Consider the following 24,110-nt stretch of genomic DNA (forward strand, 5'->3'; position numbering starts at 1 on the left):
GCACGCTGGGGTGGGTGCATGGAGGTCTGGACAATTAAATATAGAATAACTCATCTCATCTTCTTCAGAAAGTGCTGCAAAAAGACTGTGCAGGGAAAGAGGGGCCTCTGGGGGCCTGTAACAGGCACAGCCATGGGGGAGTGAGTGCTGGTAGCTCCAGGTCCTGGAGAGCCCAGGAAACCTGAAGGAATAACCCCAGTTTGTTCTCATCAGAGGGTGAGGTCACTGCTGGACAGCCACGTGGAGTTTGGGAACCACTGGGGGATGCTGACACCAAACCCCTTCAGCACTGCTGCTGGCTTTGCTCAAGGTCTGTCTGAGTGGAAATGAGGGACTTTCCTTCCTCCCCCTTCCTGCCCCATGCTGATTTGCACCATGATTATTCTCATCCTGCCCTGATAATTGGGACTGTGGCAATCCCAGTTGGGATTCAATGGGCTGAGACTCAATGGCAAACTGGAGCACAAAGCTCCTCCAACACGCTCAGCTGCTGCTCCCAGTGCCTGCAGGGACAGCAGGAAGTGGCTCAGCCCCCACAGCTCAGCTGCCATGGGAGGATTTGGGTTTTCTCCGAAGTGAACGGGCTGTCAGAGCAACTTCCAAACTTCTGCAAAGTTTGGGCAGAGAAATGTTGTTTATTCCTCTTTAATCAAGTACAAGCAGAAGGTGCTGAGCAGGGCAGAATCAAGCTGCTGCTTTCTATTGACTGCTACTGGCATTTGTTTTGTTATTTTGAATTATTTTAATTATCAATTGCTATAATATATCTTTCCTCCTCCATTCACCAATTTAATACAGAGTAAAGTTGTAATAAGAGAGGCTGAAGGTAGGCAGCAGGAAAGCTTCCTGCCAGCCACTGTGAGGATGTTCTGGCCTTTGGCACGTTGAAGTGTCTCCATCCCTAGGGAAAAATGAAAGTTGATTAAAAACAAAAATAAATTAAAATAATCTTTAACTAAAGAAAATCTGACCCTGGGGAATAGGAGTGGGTAAATGATCCATCCCAGTGCCAGCAGGCTGCTTTCTGTGATATTTGTAGGATGGTTTGTATTTTAAAGGAAGAAATTGAAACCAAATCATGCTGATTGTTAAAAAATTTTAGCTGCTGTTTGTGAAAAAGCTTGTCATGGAAAGGAGGGAACAGCCAGCTCAGTGTAGAAAAAGGCAGAAAAAGGCGTGGGGAATTTCACACTGGGAGTCACTCTGAGCCAGAACACGTTGTGCAAAGGTCTTGACTGTTTAAATACTGCCAAGTGCCTCCCTTTTGCCCTCTCTTCTGGATATTAAAAATTACTGTCTGCTGACAGATTTGATGGCAGCAGGGTGGGTTTGGGGACTGGCAGAGAGTGATTCAGAGCAGCCAGGAAAGGGCATTGCCTCTGCTGCCCCTGGCTACAAGCTCAAAATCCCTTCTGCATCCTCCCAGCTCCATGGGGCTGGGAGGGCAAACAGCACCTGGCTTTTGGGGCTAAAGGCTCTCTGAGGGATGGCCTCACAGCCCCGTGTGCCCCACAGCTGACAGGGTCCCTGGCTGTGTTTCAGGCTGGATTTGGCTGGGCCATGGTGCAGCTGGAGCTGTGGGCGGCCGCGGCGCTGATGCTGCTCGGGGCGGCCGTCAGCCTCTGCATCAGGTGCCAGCTCTCAGGTAAGTGCTGAGAATTCCACCTGCCTGGAATTCCCTCCTGGAATGTCCTCCCCACCCTGGGAGTTTGGCTCTGCTCAGCTGGGTACCAGCTTCGCCCTTCTGGGGATGGGTTGTGGTCCGTGGTGGTGCTGGGCACAACCTTCACCGGGAGCGTCCTGTGCCAGCGGGGGGAGCCGGGAGAGAACAGCACACAGACAGACAGACACAGACATAAACAGAGAGACAGACAGACACACACACACACACACACACACACAGAGAGACACAGACACAGATACACACACAGAGACACAGACAGACAGACAGACAGACAGACACACACACACACACACACACACACAGAGACACAGACACAGATACACACACAGAGACACAGACAGACAGACAGATACACACACACACATGAAGCACCTCAACAGTGAAGACACGGGCAGCTCCAGGCATGGAGTTCCAATGAGAATTTATTGACACTGAAGAGGTCCAGATACCAAAGATACAGACTAAGGAGGATCCAGGGTATAAATCCAGAGAAGGGACCAATAGGGAATGCCAGGGTGGATGGGTGGGGTTGCACAAATCAATGGGAACACAGGGAAGGAAGAACTCTCTAGAACATGCACATAGAGGGAAAAAGGGGCAGGGAAGGCCAACGGGCCAAGGGGGAGGACAGAACTGGGACAAAATAATATATTTCTGCAGGGCACCATGGAGAAAGCTTCTTCCCTCACCCTGAGCTCTGAGGAGTGCCCAGAGCCTACAGTGCATCTCTCCAGGGCAGTGGTGTCACCTTCTCCCCAGTAGGATCATGGACATCCTTGGGGATGCTCCCACAGCTTGAGCATGGATGAGGCTCTGCCAGAGAGCCAGGAGAGAAGGAACACCCAAAAGTGCAGCCCCCCTTCCCTGGGGCAGATGTAACACTGAGATCCCTCTACATGGCCATCGTGGTGGGTGGCTTTGGGACTCCACCTGGGAGGATGAGCTGCAGTTACCAAATCCTGCAGAGGGTCTGGGACAGAAGGGAGGCCAGGGGAGCCTGGAGGATGAATTCATACAGAGAGTAGGGTGAGCACCCAGTGGGGTTTGAGCCCCTCCCTGAGCATTGGGTTTTCATGGGGGAGAGGCTGCAGTTTGGGGTTTGGGGGCAGGACTGGCTGCTTTGCTTTGTGGAGGTTGAGACAAAAACCACAAGGCAAATGTCGTTTCAAAAAATTTCATCAAAGCCCTACTGCAACTGCTGCTCACTGACTGCGCTGTCCTGATGTGCTGAAGAAGTTTTGTGAATGATTTTATTGGCCTTTCTGATTTCTAACTCCCAAATTATCCTTTCTAAGAGCTTTTTGTTCCCTTGTCTTCCAGCTACCAAACGGGAGGTACAGCTGAACCAGCGGAGGAGCCAGTAAGTTGCCTTTCCCAATCATGTTTCTCCCCCAAACAACTCAGCCAGGGTGAGCCTCAGGGCCAGATCCAAGCTGAAATATGAAATAAAATAAAATAAAATAAAATAAAATAAAATAAAATAAAATAAAATAAAATAATGCCAGGATGGGAGGCAAGACAGTGTGTCCCAGCCCAAGGTGCTTCTGAATGGGCACTGCCTTGACAGAGAATAATCCAAACTGAAGCTGACTGTGACATTGTTGAATCATTAACTAGTTGGAAAAGGAGAGAAGAGCAAGTTGTTATCCTGTTCTGTTGTGCTCTGAGATGAGATGGAGAGATTATTTATTCCATAAAGAAGCCCCTGCCCTTGGACCGTGTAGCAGAGCAACCACTGACCTGCAGCACAAGAAATGAAGGAAATGCAGTGTACACACGTGCACTGCCCCTTATTTCCTTCAGCAACAGACAAACCACAGTAAATGATGTTAAAAAAAAAAGAAAAGTTGGGTTTTAAGCTTTGTTACAGGAGATGCAATGTGGCTCTGCAAAGGCTTCCAAGGGGTTGGGGTTTTGTTTCTGTGGGAAAAGCTCCAGAGTGATCCATTGCAGATGGAGCAGCCACTGTCCCCCACAGGCTCCATCCCTCACAGACTCTTGCTGAATTGTCCCAACTTCTTGAAATTTATACCTGGACTAGGTGGTTTGGGCTCAGCTTTGTGGTGTTGTGTGCTCTTTCTGGAGGAGTGGTTTGCAGGCAAAGTGGTTTGACTCTATGTTTGGGTGTTTTGATAGCCTGGGGCCATGAAGCCCAGCTGGGTATGGGGCAAGCCCAGTGGAAAAGGGGGAAAGGGTTCCCAAAGTTGCAATTAATAAGTACCTGGGTAGAAATACCTGCAGTGGAAAAGATGTTGAGTTCTCATGTGCTCCAAAAAGCAGCTCTCCTATTAACTGAAAAGTAAAGAGGTTCCTAGGCATAGGTTATAATTGGTAATGTTATTTTATTCGTGATGATATTAAGGGATGATGGAATGGGCAGAGGCAGCAGTGGAGGTGAAGCAGTGGGGTTTGAAGCGATTTCACATCTATTTTTTTGTGGGTAAAAAGGCTCTTCTGGCCTTTGGTGGCTGAAGCATCCAAATGAGAATTATCCTAAATTATGTTTTCCTCATCCCTGGATGCTTCCCTTGCTGGTGTTGGCTGCTCTACCAGTGGTTCAAAACAACATCTTGTCCTTAAAGGATCAAAGAAGAGCCCAGGAAGATGCTCCCAGCTCATACAGGCCCTGCATGACGTGCTGAGCAGTGCAGCTGGCATCTCACAGAGCCCAGCAGGGTGCTCTCTGCCCTCCACTCACCAAAAAGATCTCTTGTATCTGTTTTCCTTGTTATAAACCCCAAAACTCAGCTGAGGTTGTACTGCTGTTTTTTCCAGGCTCGAAAGCCAGCAGAGATTTGAGGTGATTCGATCCCATACCAGTGAGTATGAACATTGCATTTGGCTCCTGCCCCGTGGTGAGGGCCCTGCATGCAGAGAACGGGGGGAAAGTAATGTTCAAAGGTCACGAAGCCAGCCCATGCAATTATGAGACCTGGATTGTCCAAGCCACCTTAGATGCTTCTGGGTGTGTGAATTCTGAGCTCTAGTTAAAAAAATGCCCTTTGAATTGAGAATAATTCACTAAAGCATTGTTGTTGAAAAGTGACACCTCAGCTGCTGGGGCTCTTGGGCCATGCAGGGCACCCTGTGAGAGTGAAGGTGTGGCTGACAGAGTGACTCACTCATCATCCCCCTCACTGCTTCCTGCAGCAGGCTGGCTTCAGTGATGAACCCCTGGGCGTTGTGTCACAGGAGCACTGCCAGGCCCGTGTGCCCCTCTGCCCTGCCCTGCCCTGCCCGAGGGCTCTGCTGGCTCCAGGCCCCCCTGCAAGTCTTTCATCCCCCCTGGGCAAGGCTCTCCATTGTCCCTTGCAGTGTGGAAGGAGGGGATGGTCCCAGTCACGCGGGTTTGGGGACAGGAGGTGACAGCAGCTGGGGTTGTGGCCTCTCCAGCGAGCGTCTGCACGCCCTGTGGTCTGCACAGACACCAGCTTTCCCTCTAGTTGTTCCTTGTTGTGACCATTTTTGAACATTCAAGGAACAATCTGGAAGCTATTTTAGGATGCATTAGGAAAATGCTTGCCAGTCCCAGGGGTTCCTCTCTGGTGGATGTTCCGTGCTCTTTGACACATCTGCTGCTGCCACAGTAATTAACACTGGAATTTTGTTGCTGTTGCCAGTTGCAACCCGAAGGCTGGAAAAAAGTAAGGAACCTGAAAACTTCTCAATAGCAAGGTAGGAAAAACCCAAATAAAATCTACCTCTAGAGCCAAGGCTGGATGAAGTTCACCCAACACAGATGAACATTTGGGGATTGCATTCTGGGCCCTGTAGATATGGCTTGGGCTGTATTTAGAATCAAAGAATAGTTTGGGTTGCAAGGGACCTTTCAAGGTTGTCCAGTCCAACCCCCTGGTGAGGAGCAGGGATGTCTTCAACTTGATTGGGTTGCTTCACTTGTTGATGGTCAGTAGTATATTTGGGCTTTTTCTGGATTTTGTTCAGTATGACTGCATTCTTCTGGCAACTGATTAAACCAAACCCAGGAGAGTGAGCTGTGGCTCTACGTAACAGATGCAGCATGGAAAAGAAATGGCCATTATTCACTTATAAGCAGTTTGGTGTGATAAATCCCCTTCTCCCCATCACCCAAACCCCCAGTAACTATACAGCCATTGTAACTCTGCTGCAATATTCAAACTTAGATATTCCCGTTTTGGGATTTTTACCCCAAATTCTTAATCTCCCCTTGTTTCATGTGTGTACTTGATAACCTCACAGGGAGGTTTTGTGGATGGTCCTTGTGATGGTGTGTAACTGCTGGTAGGGTTTGCTCAGACTCAGGGTTTTAGGTGTCTTTTCTCTCTTTCAGTAAAGCCACTGAAGAGCTCAGTGCTTCCCATCACCCTGGATATGGTGAGCAGCTTCCTGGCACAGGCACAGATACAATGAGCCACAGAGCTGTTGGAGGTGGAAGGGACCTTAAAATCATCTCATTCCACCCCCTGCCATGGGCAGGGACACCTTCCCCTAGCCCAGGCTGCTCCAAGCTCTGTCCAGCCCGGCCTTGGGCACTTCCAGGGATGGAACAGCCACAGCTGCTCTATGCAGCCTGTGCCAGGGCCTCACTCCCTCACAGGGAGAAATCTCTTCCCAATATCCTCCCTAACCCTGCCCTCTGTCATGGGAAGCCATTCCCCCTTGTCCTAGCACTCCCAGCCTTTGTCCAAAATCCCTCTCCCCTTTAGAAGGGGCTCTGAGGTCTCCCCAGAGCCTTCTCTTTTCCAGGCTGAGCATCCCCAGCTTTCCCAGGCTGTTTCCAGAGCAGAGGGCTCAGCCCTTGGAACACATTTGGGCACTCCTCTGGACTTGTTCCAACAGATCCACGTCCATCTTAATTGGGGTCTGTCCTGGGCCTGAGTTCAAAGCCCAGTGCTCATCCTGCTGTGGCTGACCCGTCCTGGTTACAGGCACAGATTGTTTAAAATATCACCCCTGGCTGTCCCATTCCTGTCCAACCTTGCAGCCGTGCCCCCTGACCCCAGAGCTGAGGGGGATAGAGCTGCTGCTGCTGCTGAAATACTTGGTGCTTGCCTCCACTGTCAAACTGCTCCCATCACTCAGCTTCAGTTCATGTGTAACGTGTCCCTCTCTTGTCCCCAGGGAGCAGGGACGAGCCCAGGTACCAGAATTTCCTGACAGGTAAATGCTGCAGCCATGTGTCTGGGAAGGAAGGCTGCCAAGGGGATGGGAGCTGGCAGGGAGCACATTTTTTTTCCAGGGGATGGGAGCTGGCAGGGAGCACACAGGCAGCCTGCAGTGCAGCTGGCAGAGCTCTGGCTCGGTCAGTTTAGAGATGTTTTTTGTAAGACACACACTGATCTGATTAAGGGGCAGAGCAGAGGGGGATGGATGCTCCTGAGCCCGCTGCTCCCTCCCGGGGCAGTGTGAGCTGGTGCCTGCCCTAAGAGGATTATTGTGGGGCTGTGCTCTCCTTTCCCAAGCCAGGGAGCATATTCCCCATCTCCTGCCAGCTGGCAGGATGTGTCCATGGTTGGGGGTGAGCCGGGGCTGTCCCAGGACCTGGGGTGGATCAGGGCCACCTCCCTGTGCTCCAGCCACCCTGCTCTGCTGTGGGGCTGTGGCTGGGCTGGGGGGTTTGTCCAGCTGTGCCCAGGGATGGCTGTTCAGCTTGATGCCATGGTGGGGTGCTGACAGCAAACCCTTGTTCTTACAGAGTGCTGCCTGCAAGCAGAAACTGCCTATGTGTGAGTACCCTGTGCTGCTGCCAGTGTGCCCTGGTGCTGCCCTAGCTCAGCCTGGGGAGCCCGTGAGGGCAGGAGGAGCTGACAGTGCTGCTCTTCCCACAGGGAGCCCATGTCTCTGGATCACTACTACAACTGCAGCAGGCTCTTCAGTCCACCCCGTGCTAGGTCTGCAGGCAAGCCAGGTGGGTTCCTCCATCCAGCCTGGCTGCCCCTGGGCTCCAGGGAGCTCGTGAACTGTTCTTGCTGAGCTCTGTGTATGGCCTGAAGCAAGGGGACACGTTCCTTCAAAGGGTGCAGCAGAGCTGTGGGATTTGAGGGATGCCCAAGCCCCCATCAGTCCATCTGTTGCCTGCAAACAGGACAGCCCAAAACCATTGGTGATTGTGCTCCTGTGGGAGTGAGCACCCGATGCCATCCCTTGGTCACCACAGGCTGTCACTAAGATTAACAATTTTTTAGCTAATCTACATTTCACTGTGGGAAACAGCCCCCTCCTACAGGTGCTGGGGGATCTTCCCAGGTCACTTCCACTTCCACAGGCTCTTTGTCACTCTTCTTTCTTCTCTCCATCAGAGAAAGATGAGGATTCCTGTTCCTATGAAAATGTCACCATTGGAGCATCTCAGGGCTCTGATTCAGGTAAGGGTGCTGCTGTCACAGGTCATGTGTGTCACACAAAGTGCAGAGAAGGATGGTGACCTGCTCAGCCAAGAGAAACCTGCTTGTTCACAGCCATGGAGCTGGCACACAGGCCTGGAACATTCCCCCTTTCTGCAGAAAAATGCACATGGTGACACCTCCACCCGGGTGCCTTTGACTTGGTGGTTTCTGCAGGAATTCAGGAGCTTTGGGATCTGCATCTTTAGGTTTTTGGTGTTGTTCTGGCCAGGATGATTATGGTTCTAGCCCCTAGCTCAGGTTCCTCACCAAATCCAGCACAAGAAGGCTGCAGCCAGGAAGCTTCTGGAGGGTGGCACTGGACCACAGTGTGCCTTCAGGGCTTCCAGCATCAGTCCTGGGATGTTGCAATCAAAATAGGAAGTCAGTTTTGTTTCCTTCTGTGAGCTAACACACGCTTTCTGCACTGCTGAAGCCTGCCCTGCTCCTGCCTGGCTTTGTGCAGTGATTAGAGGAGGCAGGAGCAGCAGGGACCTGTCTGATCCCCATCCATGCCTGCAGAGATCCAGGCACGTGGCCAGGGCTGGAAAATGATGAGGCAGCACCAGCAGATCTGTGCTGGCTGGAAACTCAGCCACGTGCACAGCGCAGTCAGGGGCAGGGGGGGTTCACAAAGGCCCCTTTTTGTCCATTTGCTGTTCAGTATTGTCCTGTCCAAACTCCTCCTTGTCACAGATGACGCTGTGGACTATGAGAACAGCATGACAATACTCACATGGAAGTTCCAGCAAGGGCAAGGTGGGTTCTCTGCTGTTATTTGCTGTTTGGGGATGGGGCTTATGGGCAGAGTGCCTGGAGCACCTGGGCCAGTACAGACCATGCAAGGGCGATGCAGCCATCACCCTTGTCCTGAGTTAATTTTTTCCCCAATTGTCCATGATAAATATCCAAGGCAATGTGCAAATTGTAACACATTCCCATAACTGAATGCTGCTCTGCTGGGATGTGGTGTCTGTCATACTCCAAAGGCCACCTTTTGGGTGGCTGTGCCTAAACCCTCACAGGGGATGCTACAGAAAAATGTTGCTCTTCAGGTCTTTTATCCTCTTACATTTGAGGTTGCCCCAGAGCAGGCACAGCTGTGAAATCCCCTGTGACACAGAACTTTCTGCACACACCCAGTGGGTCAGCCCTTGGCCCTCCTGCTGTAGTCAGGGCCCTATTTCTCAAGCTGACCTTTTAACCACAGTTTCATTTAACGTGTGGCTTCCTGTGAGGATGAGGCTAGTTCTGGCCTGGGGGACAGTGGGGAGTGAACACATATATATTTTAGAGCTCCGGTGTGAGAGTTGTCTGAGCAAAGTGATTCCTCTTTGCACACTCTTTTTTGGTTCTGAAGAGCTGCCCAGAGTGTTTGCAAATTTGCTGTGATCATTTTGAAGCCTCTTCAAGGAGACCTTGACACTGCTCTGAGTTTTCTTAGCCCAGGCACAAAAACATGTCAGCAGCCAAGGCTAAATATTGGCAGGACACATGCTGTGTCAGTGATCTGTGTGTTTCTACATTGTGTGTTTCTACATTGTGTGTTTTTACACCACTCACTGATGAGTGCTTGCCATCCCCACCCACAGCCCCACTGACAGAAAGCCTGGATGATGAGCCAGACTACATCAACACAGCTCCTGTGTCAGGCCGTGCCCTGCTGCCACAGCAAAGGTAGAAACAGAATAAATGGTTGGTGTGCTAATGGAGGGTGAAGGATTTGGTTTATGGTGTTTATTTAGGGGTGGCAGGATTTGGTTTATGGTGTTTATTTAGGGGAGGGAGGATTTGGGTTATGGTGTTTATTTAGGGGTGGCAGGATTTGGTTTAAGCCAAAGGGAGTTGAGCTGGAGCTCTGCCCTTGCTGGCAGCACCAGCACAGCTGCCCACACGGGCAGTGGAGTGTGAGGAGCCCACCCTGTGCAGTGCCTCATCCCTGGTGATGCCAAGCTGACTAACACAGACCATGGAGACAAATTTGTCCAAGTGCATGTCCCAGCTCCAGCGCTGCCCTCCTCCAATAGGCACAGGAATTCCAAACTGCTCCAGAGCAGCTTCAGCCAGTGCTGGCACGGGCTGTGGGCAGGGACACCCAAACCCCCTGCTCTGAGCAGGGATTCCCTCAGCTGGGCCCTGCCTGCTCTGCTAAGACCACACATCCTGCCCCAGCATCAGCACCAGCCTCAGGCAGCTGATAAAGAATTACTCAGGGAAGATAAAGTAAAAAAACTGCAGAGAGATGCAGGAGGGTTGCATGACACTGAGGGACAGTGAATGATGTGCTGGTTGGTGCTGGTCATCCTGCTCCAGACTGGACTAGGACTCCAGCTGGGAGATGGACTGGGACCAGTATCACTCTCCTTGTTGGGTTTTTACCCTCTTGAGCACCTAGAGAGGCCCAGTGGGATTGTCCTTATGCCACATGCCAGGTGCTCTAGTTTTAGGGGGTTTTATATTTTTATATTGCCCAGACTGTAGGCACCAGCAGTGGCCAGACTCCCAGAATTGGATCTTTCTGAAGATTTGTCCCCACCATGCAAAGCACAGTGATCCCATTCTGTACACTAGGGCATTTGCTTCTGCTGGATGTAGCTGGACATGGAAAAAGCCAGCCTGAGAAACCTGACCATATATTGCTGCCAGGCATCTTTTTGCCTGTGTTGTAGCCTTTGCTAGCAGAGAAATAGTCTGAAATTTCAATGTCCAACCAACAAATGCCAGCAGTTCTCCACCAAGGGAGGCTGAACTGAGAAATGGGCTCCTGGTGCCTCTGTGCCTCCTGCTCTGATCAGGGATCATCCTCCAGGAGCACGACTGGGGTTTCTGCTTAGACAGGGACATTTTGTGGTGTATGTCACTACTTGTGCCTGGAAAGAAAATGTAGCAGGCAGCAGAGTTAAGCTGAAAGCAGGGATTAAAAATCAGTGGACTCACTGTTTTTTCTCCTCTTATTTCAAGTATTCTGCATAAAGTCTGAAGAAATCTTTTGCTGAGCAGTAAGAGCACACCCAATGAACAAGCACACAGGGAGAGGGGAGATTTCCATCCCTCAGTGAAATCTCTTCTCCAACCTGTGCCTGCAGTGACATAGAAGGGGTGTTACTGAAAGAACTGCACTGCTTGAAGCCCCACAGAAGTCCAACTGCAAACCAGCAACTGGAGAAAGTATTCTGCCCCCAGAGACCACGGGCAAGCCCCAGGCTCCTCATCCTCAATTTCATCCCAATCCCATTTCCCTGCGTGTCCACTTGAAGATGGCCAGTCTGGGCAATGTTTTCTCCTGTCAGGCATTAAATGAGCCCTTAACTTGCTGAGCAGTAATGCAGCAGCTACTTAATTTGTCAGGGTGACTCATGCACGATGGTATTAAGCCAGAAGGATTACGTTCTGATTTAGTTCCTGTGCTCTCCTACAGAAGCAGTTTCCTACGAGAGAGGAACTAACTGGTGAGGCAGAGGTGGTGTTTGTAACAGCAGTGGCTGTCTGGAGCTGAATGAGATTCCAACCTGTTCACAAAGGCTAAAGAGGATTTAATGCCTGCTTATCCATGGGCATGCAATTCACAGTGTTGGTCTATGGCAGTTTGCCTCATGTTTCAGTACCTATTTTATAATGATACAAAGAACCAGCAGCAACTGTGAGAGTCAGATCCACAGCCACCAGCCTCAGAAACTGCACCAGTCCTTCAATATGGCTGTTGGAACATCATCCCAGGAACAGAATCCCATCTCCTGAGCCCTGATGTACAGATCTGGCACTTCTGGAACACTTATTTATTAAAACTGAAAAGCTTCCAAAGAAAATGTGTTTTGCTGTGCTTTGCAATGATAGACATCTGCATGATCAGGTGACAAAGAAATGGGAGGACATGAGGTGACATGGAGTGATGTGCAGGGTCTTATGGGGAGAAACTGCATTAAAAGCCTTCTTCCTCAAAATCAGATCAGAAAACTGTGTTCAGGAACGAACACAGCCCACACCCCACACTCATGGTGCGTGAGCAGAGAAGGGGAGCTAAGGGTTAGAGGGCTGTGGTGTGGGAGAAGGGATGTCAGGTGCTTCCTGCTGCAGCTGGCTGGGCTCTAATTTTAGCAGAACCACCACGAGAGACCACAGGTGCCCACAGTTGGTGCAGCTGAAATGGTGGGTTGGAGTTTGGCTCAGGAGAAGGTTTGCTAGTGGTCCCTACAAATGCTACAAGTTTGCACAGGACTTTTCCATAGAGGAAATCCGTGCACTAAGGGATGCACACAGGCAGGGAGCTACAGCCTGGTTTTGTGCCCACCCCAGCCCAGCTTCTCCTCACACCCTTAGGTTTCCTGATGGTCAGATGTTCTGCAAAAATTCTGCACAGGTGCATGGCAGCAGGGTTCCCCAGAGCCAGCAGCACAGACAGTGACAGGCAAAGGGACTTATGTCACTGAAATTGTGCCTGGACCTCACAGGGCTATGGGGCTGTTGGATTCATCCTCAGCACCTGAAGAAGCTTCCACTTGCCATGAAGTGCTGCAGACTGTGGATTGTTCACTGCAAGGGTGAGCTCATGTGAGTGATGTCTGGTGGTGTTACCCACTGGTGATTCATCTCCCAGCCAAGGGAGCCATTCATGAACAGGAGATTAGCAGCAGTGACAGATCCTTGGCACACAGCAACAGATCCAGCTGGACACCTCCCAGAAAGTTCTAGGCATTAGGTCAGTGCATGGTCAGAACATGAAAATACAAGATTTATTGTTCTCCTCACAAAGCAGGGAGGCAGATTACACCAGTTAGATTTTCTTGGTACAAGAAAATGGTACAATTTGCCAATCCTCCATTGCCAAAGCCTGAGCTTTAAAGTTGTGGAGCCAAAGCAGGCAGGACAGAACTGGATGTGGAGACTCTTCACTTACTGGGGTCTGAGCAAATCCCCTTTGCAGCTCTCCAGAGCAGTCAGCTGTAGTGAGGCGTAAATCCTTTGCAAAGCTTCTGGAGCACTTCTCAGGCAGTCATCTCATTACACTGGAAGCTATCCAGGGGCTGTTTCAGGAACTCTCATCAATAACATTTGTTATTAGTCTTGCTCTGAACCACCTCACTGTTTTTCTCTGCAATGAGTGAGTACAGATGTGTGTGTTCACTGCCATGCTGTCCTTTTGGGACCAGCTTTAGGTGTGCAAGGGTGTCTGGTGCTCAGCCAGAATTGATAGACTCTGTTGTTTGAACCTAATGCAAGGAGACTTACATCTCCCCTGGGTCCACCTCTCTCCACATTAGGTAGGCAGTTAAGTGAGAAATTCACTTCCTGTTTTCAATTTAAGGTGCTTTAGAAAAGTAGTTTTGGCTGGTGCAGCTCTGAAAATGGAGCTGGGGAGTCTGTGCTGAGTGCTGGAAAGCAGCAGCTCTGCACTCAGAGGGGGAACAAATGCCTGTGGAGAACAGGAGGTGTTGGTGGCCTCTGGGATCAATACTAGTCCTCTTCTTAGGAAGAGTGAGTGTGATTGTGTCCCTGCAGAGCTGGAAAGGATTAGCCCAGAGGGGAGTCTGCTCCAAACTGGAAATGTGAAATGCAGCTACTGAACAGAGTTGAGAATAAACCCTCTGAAACCAGGTAGGAGCAGGAACCTGACCCTTCATGTTCCTCACCCTTCCACTGGCACCACCACTGTGGGAGGCACATCTCACAGGGTAAGCACTGGCCTTGAGTCATCCAAATATGGTGTTTGCTGGTTTATGAAACATCCATGGTAACATCTCTTCCTTCTCCATTCCAATGAACACATTTAATGAGAAATCAAAGACAGGGGAGGCTGGCTGTGACGTGCAGTCAAAGGAAAACTAACCTTATTTAAATTTTTGGGGACAAAAGCTGTGCTGCTGTGTCTGTAGAGAACTCAGCAGCTCAAGCCCAGTACTAAACTATTAGTTGTGTATTTTTTAGAGTTTGTGCTGATGGTAACTCACTGAGTGGGAACCAAAGCCTATGTTCAATACATATCTAGTGAAGAATGTACTTTGAGCATTACATCCATTATTCCAGGTGCTGTTTGCTGCATGCCCTGCACTTCAGCTGCCAATTCCCTTGCTGTCCTGCACATTGAATCACAAACGTTTGTCTGCAGGCTCTGCCAGAGGAGCTGCAGGAAGACTTAAGGGGAAAGTCATGATGCCACCAGCTCTTGCTGCTGAAACTTGTGACTCCCTTGGCTTGTCAGAGGACAGGAGGGTGTGCCCAGCCCCTGCCTCAGTGCAGGACCAGTCCCCAGGCTGAAGCCAGCTGGTGCTGCCAGGAAACATCCATCTGGGCAGTGAGACAGCTGCCATGGGGAACTGAACACTTGGGGTGGAAATCATCAACAAAATGGGCAGAGTGAAGTGCAAGCACCAGCAACTTGTGCCTCTGCCACTCTTTTGTGTGACTGCTGTAACCAGACCATGCTTAATTGCAAGGCCTTTGGCACTGTGTCCCACAGCATTCCCTGGGAAAGCTGCAGCCCAGGGCTGGGACAGGAGCACTCTGTGCTGGGTTCAGAACTGGCTGCATGGCCAGCCCAGAGAGTGCTGGTGAAGGTGCTGCATCCAGCTGGGGCCAGGCACCAGGGGTGTCCCTCAGGGCTCTGTGCTGGGGCCAGCTCTGCTCAGTGTTTGCATTGAGGACATGGATGAGGGGATTGAGTCTTTCATTAGTAAATCTGCAGGTGACACCAAGCTGGGAGCAGTGTCCATCTGCTGGAGAATAGGAGAGCTCAGCAGAGACTTGGAACAGTTGGATAGATGGGCAGAATCCAGTAAAATGAAGTTTCATAAATCCAAATGCCCAGTCCTGCATTTTGGCCACAATAACCCCCTGCAGTGCTCTGGGCTGGGCACAGTGTGGCTGGACAGTGCCCAGGCACAAAGGGACCTGGGGGTGCTGGTCAACAGCGACTGAACGTGAGCCAGCAGTGTGCCCTGGTGGCCAAGAAGGCCAATGGCTCCTGGCCTGGAGCAGGAATGGTGTGGCCAGCAGGAGCAGGGAGGTCACCCTTCCCCTGCACTGGGCACTGCTGAGGGCACACCTCGAGTGCTGTGCCCAGCTCTGGCCCCTCACTTTGGGAAGGACCTTGGGACGCTCGAGCGCGGCCAGAGCACGCAGCGAGGCTGGAGAGGGGCTGGGAACACAAACCCTGAGAGGAGCCACTGAGGGAGCTGGGGGTGCTCAGCCTGGAGAAAAGGAGACTCAGGGGTGACCTTATCACTCTACAGCTCCCAGGAAGGTGGCTGTGCTCAGGTGGGGCTGGGCTCTTTCTCCAGGCAGCACTGACAGAACCAGAGGACACAGTCTCCAGCTGCATCAAGGGAAATATAGGTTGTGTAGGAAAAAATTTTTTACAGAAAGGGTGATGAAGTTCTGGAATGGCTGCCTGGGGAGGTGGTGGAGTCACCATCCCTGGATGTGTTTAAAAAAAGACTGGATGAGGCACTCAGTGCCATGGTTTACTTGAGATATTAGGTTATGAGTTAAGACTTGATGATCTTAAAGGTCTCTTCCAACCTTGTGATTCTGTTAATTATATTAATATGTATCTGCTTGGAGACACAAGTCTCACATCTCATATTAGGTGGTCAAATTCAATTTATAGTTACTTTCTCTCTGCATTTCACACTCAATTATCCATCTACACTGGCAAAGAGTTTCTGAAACTGGACAGGCAAACATGATTCTGTAGCATTTTGGCAGGCTGAATCTATGACATTACCTAACCTGGAGAAACAAGGACAGGAAAGGGAACTCAAATGCAGAGCATCCCAGAATTTAGTAAAGTTTTTTAAAGATTACAAAACAAATATCCAAAATACAGTGGCATCATTAAGAAATGTGTAATATTTCTCCTGTATATTTGCTGAAAATACCTTCCCTGTCCACAGACAAACAGCACTTGCTGAATGTGTCTCAATTATAACTTCAGTAAATGCTGTATTTTGTGCAAAAAAATTCCTTCTTGGTCTTGTTGAGATCACTCATGACCAGGCTTGAAGTGTAATCCCCAACAGCAGGATTCCATTCTTGTTTCTCCTGCTTAGGTCTCAATACCAAGGACATAAGCAGTTTTGCTGAGTGCACTGGACAGACCTCAATTGCTCTGGACTGTAACAGTCCTCTCTTCTATCCTGCTTATAAACCACATACAATTTCATGGGTTAAAGTAAATTTTAGAGCTTTATTGGTCTAAATAGAAAAGTATGAAACATTTTTGCAACAAAACCTGGTTTCCTCCCAGAGGGCTCAAGGAGGTGCCTAACTGGCTGCAGGGGCTGCAGTCTTCTGGCACAGCCTGGCCAGCAGCCCAGCCATTTGTAAAAGGGAGTTCACACCTTCTGCTATCTTCATGTGGGTGTACCCAATTTCCTGGTGACAGAGACATTGTCAAGCCTTCTGTTTACTCCCCCAGTCTGTGTATATTTTACTAATGACTAAACAGAACATACCCCTTACTGCTGAAAGACCAGCTTTGAGTCACCCGTACTTCAGAGAATGCATCTACTCCTATAAACCAACTAAAATGCCTTTTATTTTTAAAATCAAAGCCTGTATTTCCCCACTTCCTTTATAAGAAGCAAGGTGCCTGCATATGAGGACAGGTTTCAAATATGAAGAGTGATTCCATAACACCAGCTGTTTGTCAATTCTATTAATTTAGTATTTTACTATCTATTGGACTAGAATCAAGTATGCACTTGAAAAACATTTTCAAGGAGTTATCTGAGGCTTTGAAATTACTAATAAATTCAGCATTACATCTGTTATTAATTTTAGCTGATCACTAAAACGACTTCTGGCACTTCTGTGGGTGTTGAGATGCTAAACTTCAGGTGACTTCTCACTGACAAACTGATGATGCAGTGGGAAAGAAAGCAGTAATGAGTCAAGAAGCACTTTCTTTGTGCTAATACACAAAAAATTTTAAACAGAAACCCCTAAGGCTGTCCCTAATCACATCCTCTTCTTACAAAGGCCCAAAATGCCCCATCAGGAGCTGAGTGAGTACCAACCTTGATAAATTCCAGTTTCAGATATTCTGGCATTTGAAAGGTCTTACACACACGGAAGATATTGCCAATGACATCTTCTGGAGAGTATCCAAGGCGCCACAGGTGGGCAAGGATCTGTGCAGGCAAGAATAATCCCCCATTTATCTGCCAGGTGAGTCAAGGAGATTCACTTTTGGAACAGCTGTATATAATTACTGAAATTGCATCTACTGTTTATCAGCTGATTTAACCTCAAGCATCTAGCAATTAATTTCACTACAACTTCCTTTTTTGCTTCTTAGCTTATTTATCTGAACAAACTGCTGCCCAGAAGGGATTTAGTTTATCAACTCATCTACACGGTACTGCCCTTATCTTAAAAAACAACACAGATTGTGAATTCCTCAAAGCAAACAAAAAAATTTGTAGAGAAATAATGCCTGACTATACTGAAGACAAGACATGAAAACCAACCTTGTATGCTTCATCAATATTTGCATTTATGCAGTGTTGTATCATTTCCTTCACCAGCAGAGGATGAGGCTCATCACATACCTGCATCCAAGAGAAATATTACACTCAAAATATCAGAAGACTTTGCATTAAACTTCTGGTATTTTCATCAAATTTCTATGGAGTTGAAGTACTGAATCAGAAATATTCCGTAATACAGACTAAATTTGAAGTAATCTGACTTTTTAGATAGTCTGTCATGGCAGACTCAACAGACTCAAGTAATAGATTCCGAAGTTATCACTGAAATTTCCCAGCAGTAATTGGATTTGTGTGCTTTGAGAGAGCTGCAAAGGTCTCAGATGTGCCATTAGGGATGTCTTTTCAAAAGGCACAAGGGCTACTTAAAGTCTAATGCTGTAACTGCTACATACACAGGGCTGTCTGCAAGCTGGCAAAAAGGCTTTTGTGTCCAATGGAATCTCACACAGCCACAGGGCTAAACTCCTGGCAAAACTGTTTTCAGCTATTACTGACCTTAAAGACATTTTCACTGTTTATAAAGCCAAATCCAGAGTATGTGGACTGTAAGTTGTTTAATGCCTGTGAAAGAAAAAATAAGACTTCATTTATTTTTTGAAGCGCTCTACTTTTCACTCTCCTCCCCAGGATGAAATGCACTTCAGGAAATGATGCCAAATAAGCATTTTGCCCTTAAACAACAGAAAAAAAAAATCACAAATTTATGCTGATTTTATTTCCTCCCACAAATTTGGTATCCACTTCCCACCAACTCACTTTTAAGGAGCATTTTAAACCCTCAGAAAACCAAATAGTTTAGTTACTTTTGGGCCACAAGTCACATCCTACTTCGCTCCAGAGAAAAATCCCTGAGAGCTGCAAATCAAAAGTTTATTTTTCTTTAAACAGAAGCCTTTGTTTTATTGTCTTTCTCCTTTTACCTGTCTCATATCACCTTGGGCTGTGAAGATAATGGCTTCTAGTCCATCATCTGTATATGCTACATCCTCTTTCTCAACAATTTTCAGTAGCCTGGCAAGTATTTGTGCATCTGTCAGCTTGGTGTAACGCAGCACTGCACACCGAGACTGAATAGGCTCTGAGGACAGAGAGGTGTCATTAGCTTCTTTCTCTTTTTCTCAAAAAACCCCACAACCAAACATATGTCCTGATTTCAGTTTGCAACAATTCTTATGTCTTTTAAAGAAAAAAGGACGTGTAAGCTCCAAGCAGAACACAGCCTCTCCTTAAGCACATACAATTGTGATAGTTCTTCCCTTGAGCCCAAATGTGCTAATGGAGTTCTCCCAGATATGTGGAAATAAATACAAAGCTCAGCTTCCTCTGCTCTCCCGGACTTCTGAATATAGATGTTTATCATGTTATTTTTTCAAGAGAAGTCTAAGGTGCAATGTGTTCACCTATAAGCAAACTTAACATTGTGATTCAGAAATGACAAAAAGGATTCAATACCCAGTAAACAATACCTCAAACATCCTAAACTGTGGCAGAGTGGGATGCAGATTAAGCCCAAAGCATAAGAAATCTGCTTCTGCAGTCACATATGGCACTATCCATCAAAAATGGCTGCTCAGAGGGTTCCCTGACTACACAAATAAACTCTTTTATCTGCTGAAGTACAGGTGGCTTGATTTTTCAGAAGTACCATTTTTTCTTGCAACAAGGTGGATCAATCTATTTCTGGCAGCTGCCTTGGAAGTTAGCCAACAGTATGGAGAACATATGACATGAACACCCAGGACCCAGCAGCACTTACCTATGATTTTGTCAGAGGCATTGCATGCCAGTGCAAAACGTGTTGTTTTGGAATAAATTTCCATTGTTCTTCTCAATGCTTGCTGTGCTCCATCTGTCATGCTGAGGGGAGACAAGGAGTCAAGGCAGATTTTGCCCTTCACTCACTCACAGGTGCAGCCTAAAAACTATTTTTATATAAGCTTCAGTTTGCTGATATTAGCCATGCTTTGATAAACTAAGCAGCTTTTTGTAGTCGTGTGAATGAACCCCCCTGCAAGGCAGGCAGTCACTGAGACCTCCATAACATACAAAATGAAATCATTAATGCTCTGAAGAGCACTGCTAAGAATATGGAGGAGAATGTCCCTTTTCCATCCAGTGAAATTCTTTACATGAGCCAAACTCTTTCCAAAGAGAAGGAATTACAGAATAACAAAATGGTTTGGGTTGGAAGGGACCTTAAATCTCATCCAGTTCCAACCCTCTGCCATGGACAGGGACACCTTCCATGAAATCAGGTTGCTCCCACCCCTGTCCAGCCTGGCCTTGAACAGTTCCAGGGATGGAGCATCTTTCCAGTAAACTGCTCTGTTTATATCTAGAGCATTCCCTGTCAATATTCAGCATCTCTTTTCAAGCAATGATCTCTTCTTGCTGTGAGTGCTCCCATAAGATCTCTGCTCAATCCATATTCATTTCCTAACAAATTATTTTGAACAGCTTGATAGTAACACTCAATAGTATCCAAGACTGGAGCTCTACAGACAGAGGAGAGATGCAGCACATTTCACACAGGAGCTGAGGCCAAGAAAAAACAACATACCTGTCTGCTTCATCAAGGATGATTATTTTATGCCGACCTTTTGGAAGTGTGACCTTTTGCTGGGCAAACATTTTGATTTTGTTTCTTACAACATCAATGCCTCTGGAACAACAATTCAATTGATTCATGATAAGCTGGGTGAAAATACAGAATAGATTTTTTTTCAGCAGCCACAGCAGCTGAAGTGCTCCTGTTCTACCACTGTTTGTTCTACCACTGTTTGCTGTTTCAGCAAAACTGCTGTGGAACCATGCTTCAAGCCAGACTGTCCCACTGATTTGGATTCAAACACCAACAATCCTTGGTTTTGGGGGTCTTGAAGAATATAAATATACACAAAGCCAGTAATCTTGCAGTACCACCACAAAATGACTTATGTTTGGCACAAGGGCAATAAATAAACAAAGGGAGAAGCATTTAAGATTGCTTTGCCACTTCTTCCCACAGCTCCATCCACAGCCCCAGCTGTTAAACACAAGAGTTTAACAAGAACAGCTGGATAGACTGAATCATATCAACACAAGACACTTTCCTAGAGAGAGCCCATTCAAAGACCTACTCTTCTTAAGAAAGATTTTACTTTTTTGCTCTGTTTAAAAAAAAGAATGTTGTGATTCTGTAGTTCTTCTCTAAGTGATACTAAGAGAGTAGGTAAAGTGTACTGTGCTCAGACAATGTCAGAATACTTCAGGATGGGTCTGAACAGACTTGGGAAATATAATCAGTCCTTAGTGCCTGATCCTTGGAGTGTCCTCTACACACCTAACACCCTGATCCTACATTTTAATCCTCAGCTGCCCTTATAACCCTCATTTCTCTCACTGAAGAGTTTGAGTACAAACAACCTGTTCACTTTTCATTCTTAGGATCCTTATGAATGCAGTGGGAAGCTTAACTCTTTCAAATAATCTTAGAAAAAGTACCATTATGGATTCTGCACTCTATCTGTTTATATTTTCACATATGAAACCATCTATAAAGTTTATAAAACATCAAGAAATAATGTCTGTGTTGACGGGTGAACACCAAAGATTGCCTTTTAGTTGGAAAGAATGCACTAAAATAAGTCTTAGAGGCCTTACTGTAGCATTAAGCCCATCAAACTGGCCTCAGTTTAATGGAAACTTGCTTCTTCATTAAAAATTTGGTAAGGTTTATTCATTCTCACCTGTCATTTGAGGCATTCAGCTCCAGAACAGCATCCTTTAATGCAGGACCAAGCAGAGCACGAGCCAAACACAGGATACTGGTGGTTTTACCTGTTCCTGGAGGGCCCTAAAAATGTGACAGTGCAACAACTGCTGGTAAGTTTAATGAAATTTCCAAAGTTATGCTTTCTACAAATCTCCTCAGTCATGAAAAAAGGCTTCAGCAGAGGAACTGCAGGGCAAACATCAGCCTGGAAGCTGTGCCTGCCCAGGATCTGCTCCTAACAGAGGAGATATGCTGCAGGGAGAAGCACAGGATGTGTTTCAGCAGGCACCTGAGGTGGATTTCAACTTGTTTCCCTGTGCATTCTGCCAAGAACATTGCTCCAAAGCCACACAACCAACATCTCCCTCACCAGTACACTCAGGCACAAAGCCCAGCAGTACTGGGAGGCCATCCTGGCTAGATTTCAAATCCAGGACCAACACTGAAATACAGCACAACACAGCAATACTCACAGCAATTATAATATTTGGTACATTCCCCTCTTTTGCAAAGACCTAAGAAAGAATGATAAAAAGAAATTATGTAAGACAATAACAAATGGTTTCCATTCTGTTCTATTTTAAACATCAGAAACAAACTTCTTTTTTCCCCCTCCTATTTTAATTTTTTGAACCTTGCTCTTTCATATTTTTGGGTTTTTTAATTGAACTGTTAGAAATCAGTCCCAGGAATAATATGGAAATATTTAAAAACACTTAATGCCACAGGTCTTTAGCACTCTTGCTTTTCCTTTGCACCTGTTTTAATTATACACTTGCTAGTATACTCTATCTGTTAACAAATACTGTGTTCACAGATTAATTTGTCATAGAATTATAGGATCCTGGAATAGTTAGAACTGGAAGGAACCTTAAAGCTCATCTAATTCCAACCCCCTGCCTTGGACAGGGACACCGTCCACTAGACTAGGTTGCTCCAAGCCCCATCCAACATCATCTTGGACACTTTCAGGGAGAATTGATATGGCAAACATTTATTTTCCAAAAAAACCTGTTATATTTATTTCTGTTGTTATATGAATTGTATTTATTAATTGAAACAGTATTGTTGTAATGGCTACAAATTCTCTAAACTATATCAAATGCTCAATTTAAACATCCCAATTGAAGCAGGCATTATTTCCTTACACACCACTCAAAGATAATGTAAAACTTGTAATTTTTAAAGTAAATCAGGCAGCTTTCTTCCACATACTCAAGTACAGATATAAAAAATACAATAGTGTTTTTAGTAGCCACTGGATCTATGCAAAAATATGTTTTTTTGAGATAACCTGTAAAAAGATACAGGGACAGCTACCCACCTCCAACCTGCTCACAGTATCTTCATTTCCCACTATTTCGGACAGTTTCATGGGTCTGTATTTTTCCACCCTGTAAAAATAAAACTCCACACGCTTCACCACATCTAGTAACGCTTTAATTGAGCTTTAGAGTGATGGACAAGGAGGATTATGCTAAGAGAGTACAGGACAAAGACGGCTGGACATGAGTTCAGTGCAAGTGCTGCAGGGCACAGCACTAATCCCTGACTCAGAGAACCCCAGAATGGTTTGGGTTGGAAGGGACCCTAAAGCCCATCATGTTCCACCTCCTGCCATGGACAGGGACACCACTAAGCCAAGCTGCTCCAAGCCCTGTCCAACCTGGCCTTGGGCACTTCCAAGGATGGGCAGCCACAGCTGCTCTGGGCACCCTGTGCCAGGGCTGTAACACCCTGAAAGGTTTTACTTCCGCTGGTATAAAAAAGGAAAAGGAGGGAAATATACTCCGTTCGAACAGGAATTTGGTACCCAACCTGAGGGGAGAAGCCACCCTGTGTGTTGTCCCAGGGTCAGCACAGTGCAGGGCTGACCTTCTCTGCGTTACAAGGAAATGGGATTTCCTTCCATTTGTTTGTTTTCCTTCCCATTTGTTCCCAAAGGAAAACAGTGGGATTTTCTTCAGTGCTGATTTCTGGAACTGTTCCAGACCAGGTTGGACGAGGCCTGGAGCAGCCTGGTTTAGCGGAACGTGTCTCTGCCCATGGCAGGGGCTGGGACGAGATGGCCTTTGAGGTCCCTTCCAACCCAAACCATTCCGTGATTCCTGCCTTCCCAGCCCCGGCAACAGAGGGCAGGTCACAGGGCGCAGGCAGTGTCCCGGTTCCGAGCCAGACTGAGCTCCCGCAGCCCGGCGAGCACGGGGGACAGCGCTGAACACACAGGCCTGGCCTGGCCGGCTCCGGCCGCCATGGTCCCCTCAGCCGCCACAACCCCCGCCTTCCCGCCACCAGCGCCCCGCCCTCACCCCATTGGCTCTGCCGCGCATAGTCCCGCCTCTCTCCCCGCTCTGCACCAATCACCGCGCGCCCCGCCCCGCCCCGTCCGGCGGGCTGTCATGGCGGCGCAGCGCGGCCGCGCTCCCTCAGCCGCTGTCCCTGCTCACCAGGGCAGCTCGTAGTGGCCGCTGCCGCCGCCGGGCGCGGCCCCCGCGGGGTCGGTGGGTCCCCGCTTCTCGCCTGCCGACGGCCCGGCCTCCTCGTCCTCCACCATATCCACCTCCATGGTGGCGCAGCGGCTGCTCCCGGCCCGTCTCCCTGTTGCCGCCGCCGTGAGGGGAGGGAGGGCCGCGGTGCCGGCCCGCCTCTGGGGCGGGGCGGGGAGGCAGCCGGGACGTGCGCTGTGCTGCTGGGGGCGTGAGCTGTGCAGCCGGGGTTTGTGCAGTGCCGCTGGTCTCCGGCTCCTGTGGCTGCTCCGTGAGGAGGGGAGGAGGCAGCCGGGGCCCCCGTGCCCGTGCCCATCGGTGAGGGGAGGCCGC

The 24,110-nt window shown here is 48.1% G+C and overlaps 2 protein-coding genes across 3 annotated transcripts; one reads left to right on the forward strand and one right to left on the reverse strand.

The window, feature by feature from the left end:
• The first annotated feature begins 1,267 nt into the window (after positions 1-1,267).
• LAT2 (linker for activation of T cells family member 2) lies at positions 1,268-12,385 on the forward strand. Its single transcript, XM_064394543.1, has 12 exons — positions 1,268-1,645; positions 3,005-3,044; positions 4,460-4,503; positions 5,305-5,359; positions 5,997-6,040; positions 6,788-6,826; positions 7,362-7,392; positions 7,495-7,574; positions 7,966-8,031; positions 8,746-8,808; positions 9,642-9,726; positions 11,011-12,385. Exons 1-12 carry the CDS (start codon positions 1,561-1,563, stop codon positions 11,027-11,029), a joined length of 651 nt encoding a protein of 216 aa, XP_064250613.1. The 5' UTR covers positions 1,268-1,560; the 3' UTR covers positions 11,030-12,385.
• Positions 12,386-16,211: 3,826 nt separating this feature from the next.
• RFC2 (replication factor C subunit 2) lies at positions 16,212-23,927 on the reverse strand. Of its 2 annotated transcripts, none has more exons than XM_064394541.1 (11): positions 23,739-23,927; positions 22,616-22,685; positions 21,765-21,806; positions 21,266-21,372; positions 20,098-20,199; positions 19,294-19,394; positions 18,458-18,615; positions 18,033-18,098; positions 17,517-17,597; positions 17,064-17,177; positions 16,212-16,419 (listed from the first exon to the last, which is right to left on the reverse strand). In XM_064394541.1, exons 1-11 carry the CDS (start codon positions 23,855-23,857, stop codon positions 16,309-16,311), a joined length of 1,071 nt encoding a protein of 356 aa, XP_064250611.1. In that variant the 5' UTR covers positions 23,858-23,927; the 3' UTR covers positions 16,212-16,308. The 2 variants fall into 2 exon arrangements, with proteins under 2 accessions (XP_064250611.1, XP_064250612.1); XM_064394542.1 differs by lacking the exon at positions 23,739-23,927 and adding an exon at positions 23,167-23,185.
• Positions 23,928-24,110: the final 183 nt, after the last annotated feature.

The sequence above is a fragment of the Passer domesticus genome, chromosome 19 (genome assembly GCF_036417665.1).
Source record: "Passer domesticus isolate bPasDom1 chromosome 19, bPasDom1.hap1, whole genome shotgun sequence".
NCBI classification, from domain to species: Eukaryota; Metazoa; Chordata; class Aves; order Passeriformes; family Passeridae; genus Passer; species Passer domesticus.

What these genes read in the sequence shown, in the direction of transcription:
- LAT2 (XM_064394543.1), top strand. Translation starts at nt 1,561, where the DNA reads ATGGTGCAGCTGGAGCTGTGGGCGGCCGCGGCGCTGATGCTGCTCGGG. An exon ending in CATCAGGTGCCAGCTCTCAG is followed by an intron (nt 1,646 to 3,004) that starts GTAAGTGCTGAG and finishes CTTGTCTTCCAG; the next exon opens with CTACCAAACGGGAGGTACAG. An exon ending in TAGGTCTGCAGGCAAGCCAG is followed by an intron (nt 7,575 to 7,965) that starts GTGGGTTCCTCC and finishes TCTCTCCATCAG; the next exon opens with AGAAAGATGAGGATTCCTGT.
- RFC2 (XM_064394541.1), bottom strand. Translation starts at nt 23,857, where the DNA reads ATGGAGGTGGATATGGTGGAGGACGAGGAGGCCGGGCCGTCGGCAGGC. An exon ending in ATCCTTGATGAAGCAGACAG is followed by an intron (nt 19,395 to 20,097) that starts GTATGTTGTTTT and finishes GTCTCCCCTCAG; the next exon opens with CATGACAGATGGAGCACAGC. An exon ending in TGAAACTGGAATTTATCAAG is followed by an intron (nt 16,420 to 17,063) that starts GTTGGTACTCAC and finishes CTCTGTCACCAG; the next exon opens with GAAATTGGGTACACCCACAT.